This window comes from Argentina silus (assembly GCF_951799395.1).
Source record: "Argentina silus genome assembly, chromosome: 17".
NCBI classification, from domain to species: domain Eukaryota; kingdom Metazoa; phylum Chordata; class Actinopteri; order Argentiniformes; family Argentinidae; genus Argentina; species Argentina silus.
In genome coordinates this window covers 1,616,398-1,640,348 of record NC_139671.1, presented here as the reverse complement: position 1 = coordinate 1,640,348, position 23,951 = coordinate 1,616,398, and the positions used below count along the sequence as shown (strand labels likewise).

General features: G+C 51.8%; 1 protein-coding gene across 2 annotated transcripts in view; it reads right to left on the bottom strand.

Moving 5' to 3' along the window:
- dcbld1 (discoidin, CUB and LCCL domain containing 1) overlaps positions 1–23,678 on the bottom strand; it is a 33,041-nt gene extending 9,363 nt beyond the window's left edge. For both annotated transcript variants that reach the window (XR_014554707.1, XM_083688992.1), the window contains exons 1-7: positions 23,453–23,678; positions 16,250–16,468; positions 11,976–12,125; positions 11,229–11,271; positions 10,621–10,693; positions 5,919–6,052; positions 1,559–1,599 (exon numbers count right to left, since the gene is read on the bottom strand). Coding sequence is in view for 1 of the 2 variants with exons in the window: in XM_083688992.1 (XP_083545118.1) it covers positions 1,559–1,599; positions 5,919–6,052; positions 10,621–10,693; positions 11,229–11,271; positions 11,976–12,125; positions 16,250–16,468; positions 23,453–23,531 (739 nt within the window). In the remaining variant the exon portion in view is untranslated. The remainder of the gene's footprint in view (positions 1–1,558; positions 1,600–5,918; positions 6,053–10,620; positions 10,694–11,228; positions 11,272–11,975; positions 12,126–16,249; positions 16,469–23,452) is intronic.
- Positions 23,679–23,951: the final 273 nt, after the last annotated feature.

Genomic DNA, 23,951 nt, shown 5'->3' with positions numbered 1-23,951 from the left:
CACATCAGGATTAACTTCATTCATTATAATTAATTAACTCAATGAACTGCTTCATTGAACAGGGATGACGGAAGGCCTGGGTGTTTCATCACCACAAACTACCACTGCTGGGACGTCAACACCAGCCAGCCTTTACATAACACACTGTTGTGTATTGATAGGGTTGTCCAGTGTGTGTGTGTGTGTGTGTGTGTGTGTGTGTGTGTGTGTGTGTGTGTGTGTGTGTGTGTGTGTGTGTGTGTGTGAGTGTGCGTGTGTGTGTGTGTGAGTGTGTGTGTGCATGCGTGTGTGTGCATGCGTGTGTGTGTGTGTGTATGTGTGTGTGTGAGTGCGTGTGTGTGTGTGTGTGTGTGAGTGTGAGTGTGTGTGTGACCTGAGAGAGGGGGAAGTCTGGCCTCCAACACCTCAGGTGTTCTGTCACATGTCTGAACTGTTCTTTATCCAACTGAACACAATAGGGTGTGTGTGTGTGTGTGTGTGTGTGTGTGTGTGTGTATGTGTGTGTGTGTTTTGTAACACTTTAGGGAGTGTCCCTGGGCTGTGTGTGTGTGTGTGTGTGTGTGTGTGTGTGTGAGTGAGATAGCCGGAACTTGTCTGCACAGGTAAACCTGACTGACGAGATGAGACTCAAACAGCCTTTACCAAAACAAACACAGCAGATAAAAGGTTCCCACGCTTCACACAGAGATAAGAGACACACCAGAGACACACCAGAGACACACCAACCACAGAGACACACCAACCACAGAGACACACCAACCACAGAGACACAGACACACACCAGAGACACAGAGACACACCAACCACAGAGACACACCAACCACAGAGATAAGAGACACACCAGAGACACCAGAGACACACCAGAGACACAGAGACACACCAGAGACACACCAACCACAGAGACACACCAGAGACACAGAGACACACCAACCACAGAGACACACCAACCACAGAGATAAGAGACACACCAGAGACACAGAGACACACCAGAGACACACCAGAGACACACCAACCACAGAGACACAGAGACACACCAGAGACACACCAGAGACACACCAGAGACACACCAGAGACACACCAGAGACACACCAACCACAGAGATAAGAGACACACCAGAGACACACCAGAGACACAGAGACACACCAGAGACACACCAACCACAGAGATAAGAGACACACCAGAGACACACCAGAGACACACCAGAGACACACCAACCACAGAGACACACCAACCACAGAGATAAGAGACACACCAGAGACACACCAGTGACACACCAACCACCAAACTTTCTTCTTCAAAACAAGGCGACCTTCTGTGTTGACACAGAAGAACTGCCTTTTCAGCAGCTATTGACAAATCACTTGAAATGCTGTCACTCAAATACTTCCTCCTGCGGACTGTAGGAAGCTTCCACGAATAAAATATAAAACTGGGTTTTCTGTGTGTTGAAAAGATGCCATAAAAAAGCAGAGAAGCCGGTCACACAAATGATAAAAGCATCAAATGGTAGGAGAGGGGAGGAGAGGGGAGGAGAGGAGAGGACAAAACCAGTTCTTACCGTTGGCGACGAACGTGAAGAGGGTTTCGGACAAAGACCCGCTGTGAGAGAAAGAAACGGGGGAAGAAAGAAGAAGAGATATCCATCAGTGCTGAGCTGTTAGCTGCGGTGATTACAATTCCCCTGATGAATGGATGTCCTGCCGTTGTGGAGGGACGCCCTCTGTCACCACAAAGGAACATGTCAGGATGGTCACTTCCACCACCGCGACCCCCAACACACACACACACACACACACACACACAACTCAGGGATAAGGCTCACCAGATGAAGACGGCACCTATGGTGTTAATTAAAGGGGACTGATTGGGGGAATTGTATCTTTTCTTAGCTTCTATCACTCGACAACCTCACATCTTCACAGCCGCCCCCCCCCCCCCCCCCCCAAAGCCCCCCCACCCCCTCTGGGCTGATGTCTTTCTCTTTGAACTCTTCACAGAGCAGAGGTGGTTGTCAGGTTTCTATTGGCCTATTAACAGGGTGTGTCAGAGTGGGGGGGGGGCCTTTGCTCCTTTTAACTCCTCTAGTGCCGAGGGTCAATAATAAAACTGTCAACACTTCACCAAAAATACATAAATGATGATGCTTCGTTTTGTAGCCAATCAGAGTGTTGTTGCTAGGTAAACACCACATAGAACACTTGGCCCTCTGGGTGGTGAGGGTTCTGGAACTCTTTAGCAGTTGGTGAGTTAAAGTATAAAACATCAGACATGTTAATTTAAGTAGTACTGACTCTCCAGACTGCAGATGGAGAGTGAGCTGTTGTCTGAAGGTACAGGGACACACAGCCAAGCAGTCTGAGGGAGACAGACAGACAGACAGAGGTAGAAACCGGACATTCCTCATTCCATTCCATACATTACACCAGCCTCCCCTGGAACATATGTACATTAACCCTGGTTTAACATGATCCTTCTCCAACAAAGGAAAGTCTTTATCAATCAGGTTATTGATCCTCTTGTCCCGATCGAACAGAGACTGAATCAGGGGCATGTTACATCATCAATATCACACGCTCTGGGAGGGAGAGAGAGAGAGAGAGAGAGGGCTTAGCTTCCTCTACTAATGCCTAAGCTTCAGTCATTCAGTGCCGAGGGTGAATAAAGTCGCCCAAATTGTCAACATTCTAGAGTGCCAAGGGTGACTTTATTCACCAACAATGTATACATTATGATGGCCTCATTTTGTAGCCAATCAAAGTATTGTTAGTGACTTAAGCTCAGCAGGCTAACAGAGTCTTGCGGCGTGCAAAAGGCCCAGGTTCAATACCGGTCAATCACCTAACCATCGGTCTGTGTCTGTCTGAACATGACGAGGAGGAGGGACAGAGGAGGCAGATTCCACCGTTGTTGATGTATAAATACCACCTTCCCGGTTCGGCCAATCACAAGGCTTCGTCTGCATGAGAAAGTGAAGTCTAACTTGTCGTAACAGAACAATCAATCAATCAGTCCTGCGTGTTTAACATACCAGCTGGTTAAATAGCGTAGCGTGTTACAGTTAGCATCAAGTTAGCACCACGCAGGTATGCGGGCCCTGGAGCTAGGTGCTAAGTGCTAGTGTTAGGAGACGGAGGCTTGGGCTCGAGTCCAACGTTAAAACCTACCAGAGCCAAAGACCTTGGTCGTGTCTGAAAGCTCATACCGTGACCTGTTCAGTAGGGGTTCAGTAGGGGTTCAGTAGGCATTCAGTAGGGGTTCAGTAGGCATTCAGTAGAGGTTCAGTAGAGGTTCAGTAGGCATTCAGTAGGGGTTCAGTAGGGGTTCAGTAGGTATTCAGTAGATCTTCAGTAGGGGTTCAGTAGGGGTTCAGTAGATGTTCAGTAGATGTTCAGTAGGGGTTCAGTAGGGGTTCAGTAGGTATTCAGTAGATGTTCAGTAGGGGTTCAGTAGATGTTCAGTAGATGTTCAGTAGGGGTTCAGTAGGGGTTCAGTAGAGGTTCAGTCATGCAAGATTAAAAGGTTTTGCAGGATGAGAGTCTGTTTAAAATGGCAGGGTGTCTTACTAGATGTGCCCTTCCAGGTATGAATTCACTGCACACCATTCAGGAAGTCCTTTTAAGATTTTAGTCCCACAATTCATTGGAGCAGGTAGGGGAGGCGGCCGTAGCGAAACTGAACCAATCACCATGGAGGTGATTCAGCCGGACATTCCTCATTCCATTCCATGCATTACAATGAGGCGCGCCTCCCGATTTCTACCTCCACCAGCCTCCCCTGGAACATATGTGGAGCTACAGGTGAAGGTCTCAGTGTGAGTGAGGTGTCGTAGGTTTTACATTTATACTAAACAGTAGCCTCTAAATAGTATGTAGTATGGTTAGTATGTAGTAACAGACATACACTGAATAGTGCTTTAATGATCTATTACCATTGCTTGTATCATGTTAACATGTAATATATATATATATATATATGGCACATGTAGGCTACTGCTGTTTATTTACTGTTTTCCTATTTCACTTTTCTTCTATTCTACTATTGTTTCTCTGACTTTTTCTGGACAGCACTTTGAGCTGCAGTCTCTCTACGAAAATGTGCTTGATAAATAAATGTATTATTCATTATTATTATTTATTATAGTAGATATTTTTAGTAAACAGCAGGCAGTATGAGCTTTCGGCCGACCCTAGTTTGCAAATTTACTCGCATTAGAAATAATTCGTCCACATGTGCCTGGTCTAAATGTGTTAGTCTTAACAAAGCTCATCAGAAGTAACAGCAGCGACCGTCTACAGACCACTGCCCTCGTTCAGGAGAACAAAGGGTTAATATAATAATCAAGATTGACTTCCCTCCTCCGCTCAATAAGGCCTGACACTTAGAAAGTGATGGATTCATGTCCAGTGTCTGATATTGTGTAGAGGCCAAATCAATAGCGGGTAATGTGTGAGACCTCAACCATATATTATGACATATCTTTGTGTTTGACATAATGGATTCATAAAGTCACACAATAGGCCTGGGGGGGGTCTCAGAAACCTATTCTACATGCACGAGTTATCGAGTAGATTAGCATGTGTTATTCATCAATGACAACCCTACCGCTCCCTAAATTAATATCCCCAGACATGTTGACTAATGGTTACTTCTCCCGGGCTTAATAAAAAACAATTATATCAGGGTTCTCTGCCAAACTCCTGACAGGATATCAAAGAGATGCATGACCGTGTTACACAGAGAGACGCTGAAGTCAATAACCTGACACGTTCCTCCTCCCCCCCCCCCGCCACTCCCCCCCCACCTCAAAACGCTCCTATAAATCTCTATGATACCCCGAGGTCAGACGGACGGGGATCTGACTTTAGCGACGATGGCGAATCTGTCATTGAGAACGGTGCAGGAATGCTAGCCCGCTAGCTAGCGCGGTGAGATATATCCTGTGCTCTGTGACCGACGGGGGACTTGGCCAAGGTCAGGGGCGGCCATTTACCTAAGACCTGGAGGAACATGACAGAGAGACTTCGTTAACTCATTCAGTGCCGAGGGTGAATAAAGTTGCGCGAATGGTGAACATTCTAGAGCGCCACATCTGAATGTAAATCTGTGATGATCCATTAGATGCATGTCTACCCTTTCTGTTGTTCATGTTTGCCAAATAATGCACGTCTTCTATTCAGACACGTACGTAACCTGCCTGGTGTCTGGGTTTGGTTTTCCTCTCCTTCTTGTTCGTTTGTTTGTTTATCTTTTAGGGGGGCTGGGGGCACAATGCTGTTAATGAATTGTCATTATAATTGTCAACATCTACACATAATCTTAAAAAACCACAAAACAAGTGCCAAGGGTGACTTTTAGTCACCAAAAAGACATAAATGATGATGCTTCATTTTGTAGCCAATCAGAGTGTTGTTGCTAGGTAAACACCACATAGAACACTTGGAACTCTGGGTGGTGAGGGTTCTGGAACTCTTTGGCAGTTGGTGAGTTAAAGTATAAAACATCAGACATGTTATTTTAAGTCGTACTGACTCTCCAGACTGCAGATGGAGGGTGATCTGTTTGTACAGGGACACACAGCAGGCTGGCAGTTGGTGATTTAGAGGCTCAGAGGGGCTGAGGAGAGAGGCTGAGGAGAGAGGCTGAGGAGAGAGGCTGAGGAGAGAGGCTGAGGAGAGAGGCTGGGGACACCGTCCGTACTGCAGCCTTCTGCTACAAACCCCACCATGCTGTACATACAGGCAGGCCTGAGGCTGCTGCTGTAGAGCCCAGAGACATGGATATTCATGCAGGTGGTAACAGGTGTTTTGCAGGGGCTCATTGTAATGCGTGGAACGGAATGAGAAATGGTATCACAGACACACACGCACACACACGCACACACACACACACACACCGCTGCTTATTGGCTGTATACTCACTCTTTAGACTGGATCCCATTGGCTCTGGTGGCCGGGTAGTGACTCTGGCCTTTGTGCGTCTCCACGGAAACCCATCCTCCGAGCTCGTCCTGGATCACTCCTGCATGGACCGCTGCCTTACACAACACTGATGTCTGGGGGGGGGGGGAGACAATGAGTCACTGAGGTCACCACACAGACACCAGACATGGCACTGAACACCTCACACACACACACACACACACACACACACACACACACACACACACACACACACACACAGAGACCAGGGTTACTGAGGTTCACTGTTAAAGGGATCATGATACGTGGTCAACAAAACTCCCCTTTAATTCATCTGTGTGAAAGTACAGGCGTCTCAATCCCACTCAGAGACAATTCAGGATCTGGAGACTTTAATCTAATATACACAACAACAGACTATAATCTAATATACACAACAACAGACTATAATCTAATATACACAACAGACTTTAATCTAATATACACAACAACAGACTTTAATCTAATATAAACTTGAATATAAACCTGCATATTCAGTCATGTTATCCACTTGAAACAGACACAGTGACTTCATTGGGAGGCAGTGATTACAGTGACTGTAGCAGTAGCAGTAGCCTGGTAGTCTAGATCAGCGTTTCCCAACCGCTGTGCCGCGGCACACTAGTGTGCCGTGAGAGATCGTTGGGTGTGCCGTGAGAAATTATCCAATTTCACTTTTTTTAAAATTAACATTTATTAATTATTATCTGCAAATAAAATGTCATTGTCGAGTGTCTGTGCTGTAATATAGTGACTGGCAGAGTAATGTAATATTCGTCCGGGTGGCAGCAGGTAGCTAATTGCCTCGTTCCTTCTTAGAGACAAGAGTCGCATGCGACAGGTCGTGGTGACAGTGATGGAGAAGTTTTTAAAAAGGAAAAATGTAAACTCCGAACTGGGCCCTGGACAAGATTCTGACCCAGGTGAAGGCCCTAGTATGAGTGGTGGTAAAAAGAAAGCAAAGACGGTGAGCTTGAGGCAATACAGCGAAAGCTATCTTCCAACAGCGCCATGGTGCCAAGCAGCGTAAACACATCTCCAAACGAAACATCTCCAAACGAAACATCTCCAAACGAAACATCTCCAAACGAAACACCCGTCGCTTCAAAACAAGCCGATGGACTATTTTGTTCGCCTGCGTGAAAACAGAGAAACAGGCAACTTTTATGAGAAAAACCACAAAGGTAAATGAGAAAGCCCTCAAAGCTAGTTACCTAGTTGCTGAACTCGTAGCTAAATCAAAAAAGTCCCACTCAGTGGCAGAGACATTAATACTACCTGCCTGCAAAGCCATTGTCAACGAGATGCTCGGCCCTGACGCGGTTAAAGACACAGCTAAAGTCCCGCTCTCAGATACACACAACTGCCAGGCGTATTGATGACATGTCTACAGACATCGAAAGTCATGTTTTGGGAAAGATACGCATCAGTAGGAAATTTGCGTTGCAACTTGATGAGTCTACGGATATTAGTGGACATTCTCAGCTCTTGGCCAATGTGCGTTTTGTGGATGGAGATGCCATTAGAGAAAACTTCCTATTTTGCAAGGCACTGCCAGAAAAAACAACAGAAGAGGAAATGTATATAATATTGTAATTATATATACTGTATCAGGCTACAGTGTCATTTTGTAACATTTTTGGTTGGTGGTGTGCCGCAAGATTCTTCCAATGTAAAAAATGTGCCGTGGCTCAAAAAAGGTTGAAAAACACTGGTCTAGATCACCTCTGGGTGCTGGGCGGCGGAAAGCTGTACTTAGTTCCACAAGTAGCCTAGGAGGTAGATAGCTACCTCACAGAGAGTCCACACCCCTGTCTCTCTCTCACACACACACACACACACACACACAGGCAGAGACGCACGTACACACAGGAAGACACACACGCGCACACACCTCTAAATGAAGGGCTGAGACAGGTAAGAAGGAGCTCTTTGAGCTAAGTGTTTAAAAACAGTCATTTCCTCAATTTGCTGATTATGCCGTACAATTAAACATGGTGGCAATCAACACGTCTACCATGTTCTACTGTGGAGCTCCTGTAGCAACCTCTACCAGGACAGACCAGGACACAGACACAGACACAGACACACACACAGAATTTCAACATGGACAGAACGCTGTACATGAAAACACTGTTTTCCCTCTCTTTACTTATGCATTCACACAGTTGTTCATGTTATTTTCTTAATATTTTGCTATTTTGTACATTTCTTGTCAATATTTGCTATTGTTTTTTAGTCAATTTCCTGTATGTGCAAATATACTTGGCCAAATAAAAGAATTCTGATTTTGATTCAGAGATGTGTTTTAGTGTGGGAGGAGGGAGAGAGAGAGAGGGAGGGAGGGAGGGGGAGAGAGAGGGAGGGAGGGAGGGAGAGATAGAGAGAGAGAGGGAGGCAGGGAGGGAGGGAGGAAGAGATAGAGAAGGAGGCAGAGAGGGAGGGAGGGAAAGAGAGAGGGAGGCAGGGAGGGAGGGAGAAGGAGGGAGAGAGAGAGGGAGAAAGGAGTGAGGGAGAGATAGAGAGAGAGAGAGGGAGGGAGGGAGGGAGAGAGTGAGGAAGGCTGATAGCACAGCTCCATGATAATAAAGCCATTAACAGGGCAGGGACCCGGGGGGGGGGGGGGGGCACCTGATAACAGACCAGTCTCCAGGGGCCTCCCTGTCTCTTATCAGGACGACCAGCTGGCCTGGGGTCAGATTTAACAGCCTCATTAACCATCATTCATACCCTGACACACTGGCAGGTCAGTGGTCGTAAATACAGACCAGTCTGACCTGCTGTCAGATTCAGGAGCAGCAGATAGGCTCTGGTGGCTACGGCATTACAGAGGGAGGGAGGAGAGGGACCAGGGACCAGGGACCAGGGAGGAGAGGGACCAGGGACCAGGGCTGGAGGAGAGGGACCAGGGAGGAGAGGGACCAGGGACCAGGGCTGGAGGAGAGGGACCAGGGACCAGGGCTTGAGGAGAGGGACCAGGGCTGGAGGAGAGGGGCCAGGGCTGGAGGAGAGGGGCCAGGGCTGGAGGAGAGGGGCCAGGGACCAGGGCTGGAGGAGAGGGACCAGGGAGGGGGGAGAGGGACCTGGGACCAGGGAGGGAGGAGAGAGACCAGGGAGAGAGGAGAAGGCCCAGGGAGGGAGGAGAGGGACCAGGGACCAGGGACCAGGGCTGGAGGAGAGGGACCAGGGCTGGAGGAGAGGGACCAGGGCTGGAGGAGAGGGGCCAGGGACCAGGGCTGGAGGAGAGGGACCAGGGAGGGGGGAGAGGGACCTGGGACCAGGGAGGGAGGAGAGAGACCAGGGAGAGAGGAGAAGGCCCAGGGAGGGAGGAGAGGGACCAGGGAGCATGTCTCTGGGTTCTTATCAAGCAGCTTCTAGTACAATAGCACACCCAGGGTTTAACCTGACCCACTCCCTAAAGAGGCTAATGAAGTTTGATTCTATTCTATCAACACTTCTGTACTGAACGGTCTTCTCACTGAACATGTGGTCACCAACCGACGGGCCAGATACACACAGAGAAACCATTCAAAGCCTCCAGTGGCCAGTACACACACACACACACACACACACACACACACACACACACACACACACACACACACACACACACACACACACACACACACACACACACACACACACACACACACACACAGTGTTAGTCTAATGCTAATGACAGTGTTATTGACTGGGTGCAGTGGGCAGATAAACACCTTCTGTTACAGGGTATTATCTGCTGCTAATCTGGGCCGGGGTTCCCCACACACACACACATACGTACACACACACACAATAGAAAACCTGGACTAATCAATGGCAAACAGAAGCCCTCGCTCTCTCTCCCAGACCTCTCAGGCCGTATGTCCAGGCAGCACACTGGACACAGACACACACACACACACCTCCAGGCCCATTGTCCCAGTGAGGTTCCCTGCTGTGCTTCCTAAGCCTGGGGCCGACACTCTGGTCAATAGTGGTGATCACACCCCAGAGAGACCAGCCCCCAACCACCTCTCTCTCTCCTGGGGTAATGACCCCAAACACATCCACAATAGCCCTGAGCCAAAGCACATGACCCAGTCACACACACACACACACAGAGGAAATCTCTGGTTCTGGATATGGGGTAATGAGCCCAAACACATTCACAGCAGCCCTGAGCCAAAGCACATGACCCAGTCTCTCTCTCTCTCTCTCTCTCTCTCTCTCTCTCTCTCTCTCTCTCTCTCTCTCTCTCTCTCACACATACACACAGTTTTACAGTTGCCTTATGGTTTTGGCTGACCTGTGATGTAACTGGTAAAACCAGCTCTGCCACTGTTGCATAAACAGCCCTCCAGCAGTGGGTGTGTGTGTGTGTGTGTGTGTGTGTGTTTGTCTCCTAAGAAGAAAGGACCAAGTTCAGGTCTCCCAGAGGAGGAAATGCAACAAGAGGCCTCCTCAGGCAACAACAGCCAGCCAACCAGATACCCGGCCAGCCAGTCAGACAACCAGACAACCAGCCAGTCAGCCAACCAGTCAGCCAACCAGCTAGTCAGCCAACCAGCCAGCCAGACAGCCAACCAGCCAACCAGCCACCCAGCAGTGACAGCAACCTACGGTCCACTCCAGCCTCTACTCTGTCATCCAACCTAAAACACACACACACACGCGTCCTTACATGTCTGTAACCCTGGGACACGTCTCCTGATACGTCCCCCGCCACACCGCCACATCCTGCCGGACAGTACTTCCTGTGTAGAGAGACAACAATAGAAGAACCAGGTGTGTTGAGAAGGTCGTCCCAGGCCCCATCCTGTAAACAACAACCACAACAACCACAACAACAACAGTAGAGTGGAGGCAGGGGAGGCACACATCAGAGGACGGCCTCATCGTAACGCACACGTTGTATTTGATCCCGTTCCTCATTCCGTTCCATGCATTATAATGAGCCCGTCCTCCGATTTCTACCTCCGCCAGCCTCCCCTGTTCCACAGACACCACTGGGTTTGGGACTAGTTCACGGGGATCATGTGGAACTGTGGAGGAGGGACATGGTGGAGGTGGGGGCGGAGGTGGGGGCGGAGGGACATGGTGGAGGTGGGGGCGGAGGTGGGGGCGGAGGGACATGGTGGAGGTGGGGGAGGAGGGACATGGTGGAGGTGGGGGCGGAGGTGGGGGGGGAGGTGGGGGCGGAGGTGGGGGGGGAGGAGGGACATGGTGGAGGTGGGGGGCGGAGGCGTTCTCTCTCATACAGTTGGTCAGACACAGGGCATACACTCTTACCTGTAGGCTGAGGACGGGCCTCTGTCCCGACAGGTGAGCAGATCTGAGGGAGGAGGAGGAGAGGAGGGTGAAGAGAGGAACAGGGGAGGAGAGGGATGGGGGAGGAGAGGGAGGGAGGAGAGGGACGGGGGAGGAGAGGGACGGGGGAAGAGAGGGACGGGGGAAGAGAGGGACGGGGGAAGAGAGGGACGGGGGAAGAGAGGGACGGGGGAAGAGAGGGACGGGGAGGAGAGGGAGGGAGGAGGAGAGGGAGGGAAGAGAGGGAGGAGAGGGACGGGCAAGAGAGGGACGGGGAGGAGAAGGAGGGGGAGGAGGGGGAGGGAAGAGAGGGACGGGCAGGAGACAATGAGGGTTAAATATAGCGTCTGAACAGCAGCTAGTGATCAGACAGAGGAAGTGAGGTCACAGGAACGACCTCAACAACAGGACACTGCTAACACAACAGGATGATCACCTCACTTCCTTCATCACCACAGAGTACACACACACGCGCACGCGCACACGCACGCACACGCGCACGCACACACACACAGTCAAACACACACAGTCAAGCACAGTCAAACACACACACGCACAGTCACACACACACACGCACAGTCACACACACACACGCACAGTCACACACACACACACACAGTCAAACACACGCACACACACGCACAGTCAAACACACACACACAAGCACAGTCAAACACACACAGTCAAGCACAGTCAAGCACAGTCACACACACACACACACACACCCACCTCTGTGGTCCACCGTGGCGTAGGAGAGCAGGAAGCCTCTTCCCGAGACGTGGCGACCGCTGCGGAACTGGACTGTGACCTGGTTGGTGTCGGTCTGGACCTCCCTGGGCCCGGCCCTGCCACTGCCGCTGCCGCAGAACGACCCGTACACTGAGGACACAACCAGAACCAGAACCAGGTCAGAGAACGACCCGTACACTGAGGACACAACCAGAACCAGAACCAGGTCAGAGAACCACCCGTACACTGAGGACAGAACCACAGGTCACAGGAGAACCAGATAACTTATTATTATTCATAATCACACCAGCGGAGCCATCCTGTCAAACTGGTACCATTCTATCACACCAGTAGGACACCAGTTGGTCCTAATGGGACCAGGGAGGGGGGGGGGGGGCTACTGTCTAACCATATCTGGGGTCAGAGTGGTGGGAGGAAAGGTTCACGCCCCCCCCCCCCCCCCCCCCCCCCCCCCCCCCAAATCATCTGTCTCTCCTGGGGTCCTAGGGTCCCCCCCCCCCCCTCCCAGGGGGGGCTGTTCGTCCCATCAGGGTTCACTGATGCTCCATGATCTGTTATCAGCCCCAACAAGCCTCCACCACCCCATGGCACCTGAACCCCTACCCACTTAACCCTCCTCCCTCCCTCCCTCCCTCCTTCTTCTTCTCCTCCTCCCTCCCTCCCTCCCTCCTTCTTCTTCTTCTTCTCCTCCCTCCCTCCCTCCCTCCCTCTCTCTCTCTCTCCCAGAGGAGGAAGAACGTTTCCCTCTTGTCAGGGAGAGGACTGGGACTGATAACCTAGCACATCAGACAAAGGCAGAGAGGAGAAAGAGAGGGGGGGGGGGGGGGTAGCCAGATACTGCCCACTGCCCTGGGGTCTTTCTCCTGACAGACCTGCCAGGAATCCCCCCCCCCCCGTCCCTATGTCTACCAGTGTCAGCCTGACAGGATTTAATAGGTGGAAGCAACACCAGAGAACATTCCTCAGAGCCTATTAGAAGACCAGGTGAAGCGGTTAGCATATCGCCGAACTAACCCTTCCACCAGGGGAGGCTGGTGGAGGTAGGGATCAGAGGACGGGCTCATTGTAACGCATGGAGTGGAATGAGGAATGTTGAGTGTGTGTGTGTGTGTGTGTGTGGGTGGGGGGGGGGGGTCATCTGAGACGCTGAAGAAGACTGTTGCCTAAACGGCTGTGGAACATGATCCACTCCCCGAGTCAGCTCTACGGAAGCTACAGCCTGGAGGTGGAAACCACTATATCCACTCACTGTACCACCCACACAGTGTGTGTGTGTGTGTGTGTGTGTGTGTGTGTGTGTGTGTGTGTCTTTGCCACTATCCACCAGCTCCTATGACGGTGATACTGTTGGCCAACATGTTGTGAAACATGCTGTAATACAACACTTCTGCCAGGACACTGGAAGGAGGAGAGGAGAGGAGAGGAGAGGAGAGGAGAGGAGAGGAGAGAGAAGAGAGGGGAGGACAGGAGAGAGGAGAGGAGAGAAGGAGGAGAGGAGAGAGAAGAGAGGAGAGGAGAGGAGAGGGAGGAGGAGAGGAGAGAGAAGAGAGGGGAGGACAGGAGAGAGGAGAGGAGAGAAGGAGGAGAGGAGAGAGAAGAGAGGAGAGGAGAGGAGAGGGAGGAGGAGAGGAGAGAGAAGAGAGGGGAGGACAGGAGAGAGGAGAGGAGAGAAGGAGGAGAGGAGAGAGAAGAGAGGGGAGGAGAGGAGAGGAGAGAGAAGAGAGGGGAGGAGAGGAGAGGAGAGGAGAGAAGGAGGGGAGAGGGCAGAAGGGATGTGATGTTTCACCACTGGATGAGTCAAAGCTCTGACACCCTAGTCTCCCCCCTGGCCTCTACCCTGGTGAACTCTGGGAAGGGTTGCTCCATGGAGGTCTACAGAACTGTCCCTCACAGTGCTGTTTTCATCCCAAATAGACCGTAGCTGGGATGAATGGATGAATGGATCCTTCATTACGACTATGTAATTAACATGTTTCCATGTCATTTCTAGGTACATTTATTTGATTTAACCTTTATTTATCCAGGTTAGTCTCACTGAGATAGAATCTCTTTTTCAAGAGAGACCTGGTCAAAATATACCTGATGGACCCTGACCCTCAGCCCATACACTACTCCAGCTCCAGCCTCCAGCCTCCAGCCTCCAACCTCCAGCCTCAAACATCCAATATCCAGCCTCCAACCTCCAGCCTCCAACCTCCAACCTCAAGCATCCAACCTCCAGCCTCCGGCCTCCAGGCCGTATCCTGCTCTTGACTCCGGCCCAGTCATTCTTACTCAGAGTCGAGTGGTTGAGTTGTGGAGTTACTTCCTGCTACAGCGCTCCATGACCTGAGTCATCCTCTTCATGAACGTCCAGAAACCTGAGAGAGTCACTCCTCTTCCCCTCAGACAGGCTGCCTCTCACACGACCCAGAGGCTGCCTCTCACACGTCCCAGAGGCTGCCTCTCACACGTCCCAGAGGCTGCCTCTCACACGTCCCAGAGGCTGCCTCTCACATGTCCCAGAGGCTGCCTCTCACACGACCCAGAGGCTGCCTCTCACACGTCCCAGAGGCTGCCTCTCACATGTCCCAGAGGCTGCCTCTCACACGTCCCAGAGGCTGCCTCTCACACGTCCCAGAGGCTGCCTCTCACACGTCCCAGAGGCTGCCTCTCACACATCCCAGAGGCTGCCTCTCACACGTCCCAGAGGCTGCCTCTCACACGTCCCAGAGGCTGCCTCTCACACGTCCCAGAGGCTGCCTCTCACACGTCCCAGAGGCTGCCTCTCACACGTCCCAGAGGCTGCCTCTCACACGTCCCAGAGGCTGCCTCTCACACGTCCCAGAGGCTGCCTCTCACACGTCCCAGAGGCTGCCTCTCACACGTCCCAGAGGCTGCATGTCCCAGAGGCTGCCTCTCACACGTCCCAGAGGCTGCCTCTCACACGTCCCAGAGGCTGCCTCTCACACGTCCCAGAGGCTGCCTCTCACACGTCCCAGAGGCTGCCTCTCACACGTCCCAGAGGCTGCCTCTCACACGTCCCAGAGGCTGCCTCTCACACGTCCCAGAGGCTGCCTCTCACACGTCCCAGAGGCTGCCTCTCACACGTCCCAGAGGCTGCATGTCCCAGAGGCTGCATCTCACATGTCCCAGACACAACTGATCCTTTCCTTGCGTTGCTCAAGAGTCATTCATATTTAACCTCGAAAATCTTAAAGAAACACGATTGTTGGATCAACAAACACACTTTTTTTTCCAAAACTGGAGACGACATGTACACATATTGAGGATCGGCAAAGAAACTCAGAAGGCGTGTTTCCATTGTGGCCAGACAGACAGACAGACAGACAGACACACACACACACACACACACACAGCATCACCACACACACCTACACCTTCCTCTCTGTGTGTGGGAGCTGTTCCGTGGTACAACAAAGACTAGTGCTCTGCCAAGGGAGTCTAAGTATAGCCTCTCCCCCCTGGGGGGCCTGCTGGGCTGCTGTCTGAGCAGGGAACCGCTGACATGTGCTTTCATCTGGGGGAGGAATGTTCTGAGGACTGAGGTCTGTACAGCTAGCACCACCGCTAGCTACGTAGCATAGTCTGTGTAGCTGCACCTCCACCGCTGATGGCTAGGGTCACACACATCTACACACACACACACACACACACACACAAAGAAACATGCATGCACTAGCGCACATGCATGCACTAGCGCACACGCGCGTACACACGCGCGTACACACACACACACACACACACACACACACACACACACACACACACACACACACACACACACACACACACACACACACACACACACACACACACACACACACACACCTCCTAACTTCACCCTGCTGACACCCAACCCCTAGTCTCTGCCCTCCAGCCACTTCTGGGCCCAGTAAAACTTTTAATCTAGGATTCTTTTTTGCTCTCCAGGATCAGAGCTAAAGCCTCTACATGACCAACTCATCGTGCTCTTCTCCTTAACCCCTCAATGTGAACTGACTGGGTTTCGGACCCACGTCACCCGAGCACCACACCACTGTCTTAGCCCGCCGAGCTAAAGCTTATAGTCTCATCATGCTCTCCACTGTACCCCCCCCCCCCCCTCAGGACCTTGACATAGTCTGACTATGTTAGCCAGTGGAGCTAAAGCTACCAAAACCAACTCATCATGCTGGGTTTTGGACCCACATCACCTGACCACCACACCACTGTGTTAGCCCCGTAAGCTAAAGCCTACAGGCCAGCCTCACCGTGCTCTCCACCGTATGCCCCCCTCAGGATCCTGACGTAGTCCGCCTGGCAGTCCCGTGACTCCACGTCCAGGTCGGCGAAGCGGAGCGCCAGGCTGCGGCCCGGGGGGGCCTGGAGGCGCCACTCACACCAGGTGTGGTTGGGGTAGGTGCCCGGGTAGTTCTTGGAGGAGAGGACGCCGCTCTCCGGACCCAGGACCGAGTGGCCGCAACCGTCATCTAGGGAGGAAGAGGAGGAAGAGGAGGAAAGGATGATTATTTAACCTGTATTTATCCAGGTTAGCCTCCCTGAGATAAAAGCTCTTTCTCAACAGAGACCCGGTCCAAGACAGCAGCCGAGGAAAACTATATTTCAGACCTCCTGGCCCCTACCTCCTGGCCCCTACCTCCTACCTCCTACCTCCTGGCCCCTACCTCCTGGCCCCTACCTCCTACCTCCTAGCCCCTACCTCCTACCTCCTGGCCCCTACCTCCTGGCCCCTACCTCCTACCTCCTACCTCCTGGCCCCTACCTCCTGGCCCCTACCTCCTGGCCCCTACCTCCTACCTCCTACCTCCTGGCCCCTACCTCCTGGCCCCTACCTCCTAGCCCCTAGCCCCTACCTCCTAGCCCCTACCTCCTAGCCCCTACCTCCTGGCCCCTACCTCCTAGCCCCTACCTCCTGGCCCCTACCTCCTAGCCCCTACCTCCTGGCCCCTACCTCCTGGCCCCTACCTCCTACTCCCTAGCCCCTACCTCCTAGCCCCTACCTCCTAGCCCCTAGCTCCTAGCCCCTAGCTCTACCCGACCTGACTAATTTGACTGAGCAGGCCGTTGGAATCAATAGAGGAACCAGGGAATCAGCATGACAAGAATCACCCAGGTTAGGGAGACACAGTTGGAGAGAGACATGTATAGACATGTAGATATCACACTGTGTCTGTCAAGACACACACACACACACACACTCCAGCCAGGGGCTATTGGAAGCTATATGAATGACATCAATCACACTGGGCAGACCTGAGCCAACGAATGTCTATCCCTCAGGCTGACGAGTCAAAACAAATAAGAGTTTACTCCAGAGCAATACCTGCTGCATACCCCTCTCTCTCTCTCTCTCTCACACACACACACACACACACACACACACACACACACACACACACACACACACAAAACCTGCTGTCTACCTCTGCTTAGCAACACACAGCACAGCACACACTCCGGGCTGATCTGGGACCAGTTTACCATCCCCAGTTCCTAACCTTAACCATCAGGTAGTCAGATGAGAGACAGACCTGAGATCAGTTTCTGGAGGGAACCTTCGCCCTGCTCCCCAGGGGACAGCAGCAAGAGACAGACCTGAGATCAGTTTCTGGAGGGAACCTTCGCCCTGCTCCCCAGGGGACAGCAGCAGGAGACAGACCTGAGATCAGTTTCTGGAGGGAACCTTCGCCCTGCTCCCCAGGGGACAGCAGCAGGAGACAGACCTGAGATCAGTTTCTGGAGGGAACCTTCGCCCTGCTCCCCAGGGGACAGCAGCAGGAGACAGACCTGAGATCAGTTTCTGGAGGGAACCTTCGCCCTGCTCCCCAGGGGACAGCAGCAGGAGACAGACCTGAGATCAGTTTCTGGAGGGAACCTTCGCCCTGCTCCCCAGGGGACAGCAGCAGGAGACAGACCTGAGATCAGTTTCTGGAGGGAACCTTCGCCCTGCTCCCCAGGGGACAGCAGCAGGAGACAGACCTGAGATCAGTTTCTGGAGGGAACCTTCGCCCTGCTCCCCAGGGGACAGCAGCAGGAGACAGACCTGAGATCAGTTTCTGGAGGGAACCTTCGCCCTGCTCCCCAGGGGACAGCAGCAGGAGACAGACCTGAGATCAGTTTCTGGAGGGAACCTTCGCCCTGCTCCCCAGGGGACAGCAGCAGGAGACAGACCTGAGATCAGTTTCTGGAGGGAACCTTCGCCCTGCTCCCCAGGGGACAGCAGCAGGAGACAGACCTGAGATCAGTTTCTGGAGGGAACCTTCGCCCTGCTCCCCAGGGGACAGCAGCAGGAGACAGACCTGAGATCAGTTTCTGGAGGGAACCTTCGCCCTGCTCCCCAGGGGACAGCAGCAGGAGACAGACCTGAGATCAGTTTCTGGAGGGAACCTTCGCCCTGCTCCCCAGGGGACAGCAGCAGGAGACAGACCTGAGATCAGTTTCTGGAGGGAACCTTCGCCCTGCTCCCCAGGGGACAGCAGCAGGAGACAGACCTGAGATCAGTTTCTGGAGGGAACCTTCGCCCTGCTCCCCAGGGGACAGCAGCAGGAGACAGACTCTCTCAACCCTCCCTGTGGAGCTCTATTGGGTGGCAGGAGAGGAGGCAGGCTGACTCCTGCAGAAGGTGTGTGTGTTGTGTGTTCCCCTGTGTGTGTGTGTGTTCATGTGAATGTGTGTGTTCATGTGAATATGTGTGTGTGTGTGTTCATGTGAATGTGTGTGTTCATGTGAATATGTGTGTGTGTGTGTGTGTGTGTGTGTGTGTTCATGTGAATGTGTGTGTGTTCATGTGTGTATGTTCATGTGTGTGTATGTTCATGTGTATGTGTGTGTGTGTGTGTATGTTCATGTGTTTGTTGGTGTGAATGTTCATGTGTCACAGGGTCCCACGCCTCAGCCCCCTGTGTGACAGTGCAGCCCCCTTACAGGGAGGTTAAGCCCCTGTGGGTCCCAGGGTGGGGCAGTGACACCTGTGACAGGACTAACAGGCCTCCCTGGGCCTCCCGGCAGCTGGGGTTCCCACACACACACACACACACCGCTTCCCACAGACCCCTTCCCAGTAACCTACAGCTCACATGTAATGACTACTCCCTACCCCCTACTTCCTAAGCCCTAGCCCCTGCCCCCTCACCATAGGCCTACCATCTAGCCCCCTACTCCCTAGCCCCCTACTCCCTAGCCCCCTACACCCTAGCCCCTACTTCCTAAGCCCTAGCCCCTGCCCCCTCACCATAGGCCTACCATCTAGCCCCCTACTCCCTAGCCCCCTACTCCCTACCCCCTCACCATAGGCCTACCACCTAGCCCCCTACCACCTAGCCCCCTACTCCCTACCCCCTACTTCCTAAGCCCTAGCCCCTGCCCCCTCACCATAGGCCTACCATCTAGCCCCCTACTCCCTAGCCCCCTACTCCCTACCCCCTGCCCCCTCACCATAGGCCTACCACCTAGCCCCCTACCACCTAGCCCCCTACTCCCTACCCCCTACTTCCTAAGCCCTAGCCCCTGCCCCCTCACCATAGGCCTACCACCTAGCCCCCTACTCCCTAGCCCCCTACTCCCTACTTCCTAAGCCCTAGCCCCTGCTCCCTCACCATAGGCCTACCACCTAGCCCCCTACTCCCTACTTCCTAAGCCCTAGCCCCTGTCCCCTCACCATAGGCCTACCACCTAGCCCCCTACTCCCTACTCCCTAGCCCCCTACTCCCTAGCCCCAACCCCCTGTCAGATAGTCATGTATTTTCATCAATGTGTTATGATAATTCATCATATTTATCATATCTATCCAGTTATCACAGATGTACAGGAGTGCCTAGGGGCCCATTTGGAATCCAGCCACAAAGGTTCCACCCCTCCCTCCCTCCCTCCCCTCCCTCCCTCTCTGGAGGCACAGGGCCCCCGTGGTGCTGGCAGACAGCAGTGACACACAGCAGAGGAACACAGGCCAGTCATCACAGCCACATCACTGTGAGATGGTGGAAAATGAAGGATCATAACACATGCATTTAAAAACACCAGCTTGTGGATAAGGATCTCTAAAAACAGACCCTTTCCAAGGTAAATCTCATTTTCGTGGAAAAAGTTGGAACCCCCCCCCCCCAAATGAGCTGGCCTGTGGACAAATAGAGGCTGTTAAAATATACAAGATGGCAGCTTTGACTACCCATTAGGCAACGTCACACACACACACACACACACACGCACGCACGCACGCACGCACGCACGCACGCACGCCTTTGTGGTGTGAGCTGAATCGGGTCCATATGTGAGGCAGGGCAGACATCGAAGCAGGAAGTAGAAATGTAAACAGGAAGTAGCTGCCCACCTGGGGGCAGGTGTAGGGGTGGTGACATCATCACCACAATCGTACGATAGGAAATACACCCACACCACACACTGTTACTGACCAAGAGTGTGTGTGTGTGTGTGTGTGTGTGATAGAGGCCTGTCCAGACCCTTTCAGTAGACTCTTCAGGTTGTGTTCACTAGACTCAAAACAGAGGAGTCCTTTACTGCCTTTACTTTAATGATTCTTCTGATTCCAGCAGGAATAACGACAGTAACCACATACCTGAACTACCACTACCCACCTCAGATAGAAATAACCAGAGTAACCACATACCTGAACTACCACTACCCACCTCAGATAGAAATAACCAGAGTATCCACATACCTGAACTACCACTACCCACCTCAGATAGAAATCTGGATTTTTAATGTCATTGTGAACAATGGAACGATGCCTGTTTGGACCAATAACAACCATGCTGTGTGTGTCTGGGCTTGATCTGTTTTTCATGGCGAGACAACATCCCTTTACCTCTCACAATGTGTTTACACAGGACAACCTCCCCTATAGACAGACAGACAGACAAACAGAGACAGACACAGAGACACACAGACAGAGACAGGGGACCAGGGGAGGCCAGGGGAGGCTGGCGGAGGTAGACATCAGAGGACGGGGCTCATTGTAATGCATGGAACGAAATAAGGAATGGTATCAAACATAAGCACTCGTTTGACAATGTGTTTGAGTGTTTATGTTTGGTACCATTCCTCATTCCGTTCCATGCATTACAATGAGCCCGTCCTCCGATTTCTACCTCCGCCAGCCTCCCTTGGTCCACTCTGCCCGACCCTCCCCACATGGGCACCGTCCCGGATGTTTCAGCCCCTGCATTCTCAACAGGGCAAGGCAGCGCTGTGCAATATGCTTATCTAGCTGTACCTGTAGGGTAATTAAACCAGGACAGTGTGTGTGTGTGTGTGTGTGTGTGTGTGTGTGTGTGTGTGTGTGTACCATTATTCCACTGGAGACACACTGAGGTGTAGTGAATATAATTATAATATAATTATGCAATTTAAATAGTAAAAAGCCATGGCGATCCGAGGCGCCTCTCGGCGTAATCTCTCCTGAACACCTGTCTGGCTCATGGCCTCATGGCCGGAGGACACATGGAATATTCACCTCACAGCTTGAGGGCTGAGCTGGGACATGACAGGGAGGGAGGGAGACACACGGAGACACACACACATGTGTGTGTGTGTGTGTGTGTGTGTTAGCTGACATTGTGCTGCCTGAGGCGGGTGAGCCTGCTCCTGCCTGTGTGCTGGTGTGCTGGTGTGTGTTTGTGTGTGTGTGTGTGTGTGTTTGTGTGTGTTTGTGTGTGTGTGTAGGCATGCTGCCATCTGAGGAGAAGAACCTGCTGATAAATACATGCTGAGTAACAATGTGATAACAACAGTTAACAGCTCTGTAGGGGAGACAGACAGGACAGGGAGACAGACAGGACAGGGAGACAGACAGGACAGGGAGACAGACAGGACAGGAAGACAGACAGGACAGGGAGACAGACAGGACAGGGAGCTCGCTGTGGGCTCCTCAGCCCTGTATCTGGGTCCGAGTGTGTGTGTGTGTGTGTCTGCCTGTGTGTGTGTGTGTGAGAGTGTGTGTGTCTGCCTCTGTGTGTGTGTGTGTTAGGGCATGCGCGGCCACGGCGGTGGAGGCTACAGAGGTATTGTTCCCCAGGCTGTGGTCAGCGGTGGCCCCGCGGTCAGAGACAATACCCCAGCAGCACTGCCACAAAGACATGGCCGTCTCCATTCATATTGTAACTCAGCAGCTATGGGAGGAAGACAGCAGAGGAGCTGCCCTCAGCGGGGACAGGAGACTAGCATCGGTGTGGGGGGGGGGGGGGGCGGTTACAGATATGCTAGTTTGATATGCCTTCATTTTGACAGGTTTTGTCACACAGGCAGACAGACACACACACGCACGCATGCATGCACCCAGACAGACACACACACTGGTGAAAGTTAGATATCTTCTCACTGATTGTTAGGCTACAGATTTGAGCATAAATGAATTGAGAGATGGTGACATGTTGGTAGGGCTGTGTGTGTGTGTGAGTGTCTGTCTGTCTGTCTGTGTGTCTGTCTGTGTGTGTGTGTGTGTCTGTGTGTGTGTCACTGTTGATGATACAGTCTACGTGATGGTTGAAATGGGTCTCCCTAACCATAGGCTGAACTGTGGATAACAGACAACAATAGGTTTAGTCTGGGTAGGGAGCATGTTCTCACACAACAATTGAATGAATCACTGGGGATCTGAAACGTTGACACACACACACACACACACACACACACACACACACACACACACACACACACACACACACACACACACACACACACACACACACACACACCTTTGGTAAACAGCCATGTCAAAACATGTCAGCTGACATTGGAGATCAATTCAAACTCATAGAGGAGGGTTTTAGACTGATAAATGCACGTGTAACCCTTAGTCAATACACTTAATGGTTAACTACAGAACCAAGGACCATGCGTTCACATTAGTCATGGTGAGATAACTATCAACAGCTTGTTAACAACAGTGTCAGAGCTAGGGTGATTATTCAGAGTGGAATAAAGCAACTACAGTACATTTGAGTCAGAGATGAAACAATGTTTGATCTTCGTTACTCAATCGCATACGATGTAGCAATGCGTAAAAAATATACATTTTAACCTGTGCGTAATATGCCCCCCCACACACACACACACACACACACACACACACACACACACACACACACACACACACACACACACACACACACACACACACACACACACACACACACACACGCTTTGTTACATGTTACAGTTGGCGTTGACACACCACGTCTAAATCACGCCAACTAAGCAACTTCACATTAGGCTTGCTGAACATGCCACACACAATGTGTTAACCCTTTATCTGCCCTCATGTGTCCAAGTCTCCCAGACGAGAAACTCCAGAAACCGACAAAATAACTAGACCCCAAGTCGAACTAAAGAACATTTGGTTTCCCTTGAGTGTTGTTGGTATTGTGTTCAGTGTATCCTGACTAGTGAAGGCTAGGAAAGTCGTTTCTCGTCGTTATAACAACGGTCAGTCCGCTTACCGAGTTTTTCAGCGAACGCGGAAAGTAGCGTACAGCAAAGGACGACAAAGAATCCATGAAGTTCCTCCTTCCCGTACATCTCAGCTGTAATCCACAGAAACACAGCGACGGCTCGTATAGAAACACATCTGTCTCGTCTTCATGGGATCGTTTTCTTTAGGAACATTCGCTACGATTGAATCCGGAGCGGTGTGTGTACGTCTGTATCCCTCTCTCTCTCTCTCTCTCTCTCTCTCTCTCTCTCACACTCACACACTAGATTCCTTGAATGAACTCTTCCGTGTTTCATTCCCCGAGCGGCACCGAGCGGCACCAAGCGGTCACCAGACCAGTTTGGTGAGTTTGGTCGCCTCTGGTTCGCTGAGGAGATAATTGCTGAGTTCCCAGGAAAAGTAGACAGACAGACACACACACATTTATCAGAACAAGCTTGTGTTATTGAGTTGAACTCAACTCTGGCTGAGGATGATGTCTTTTATATGCTTTTCGTTAGGCCTTT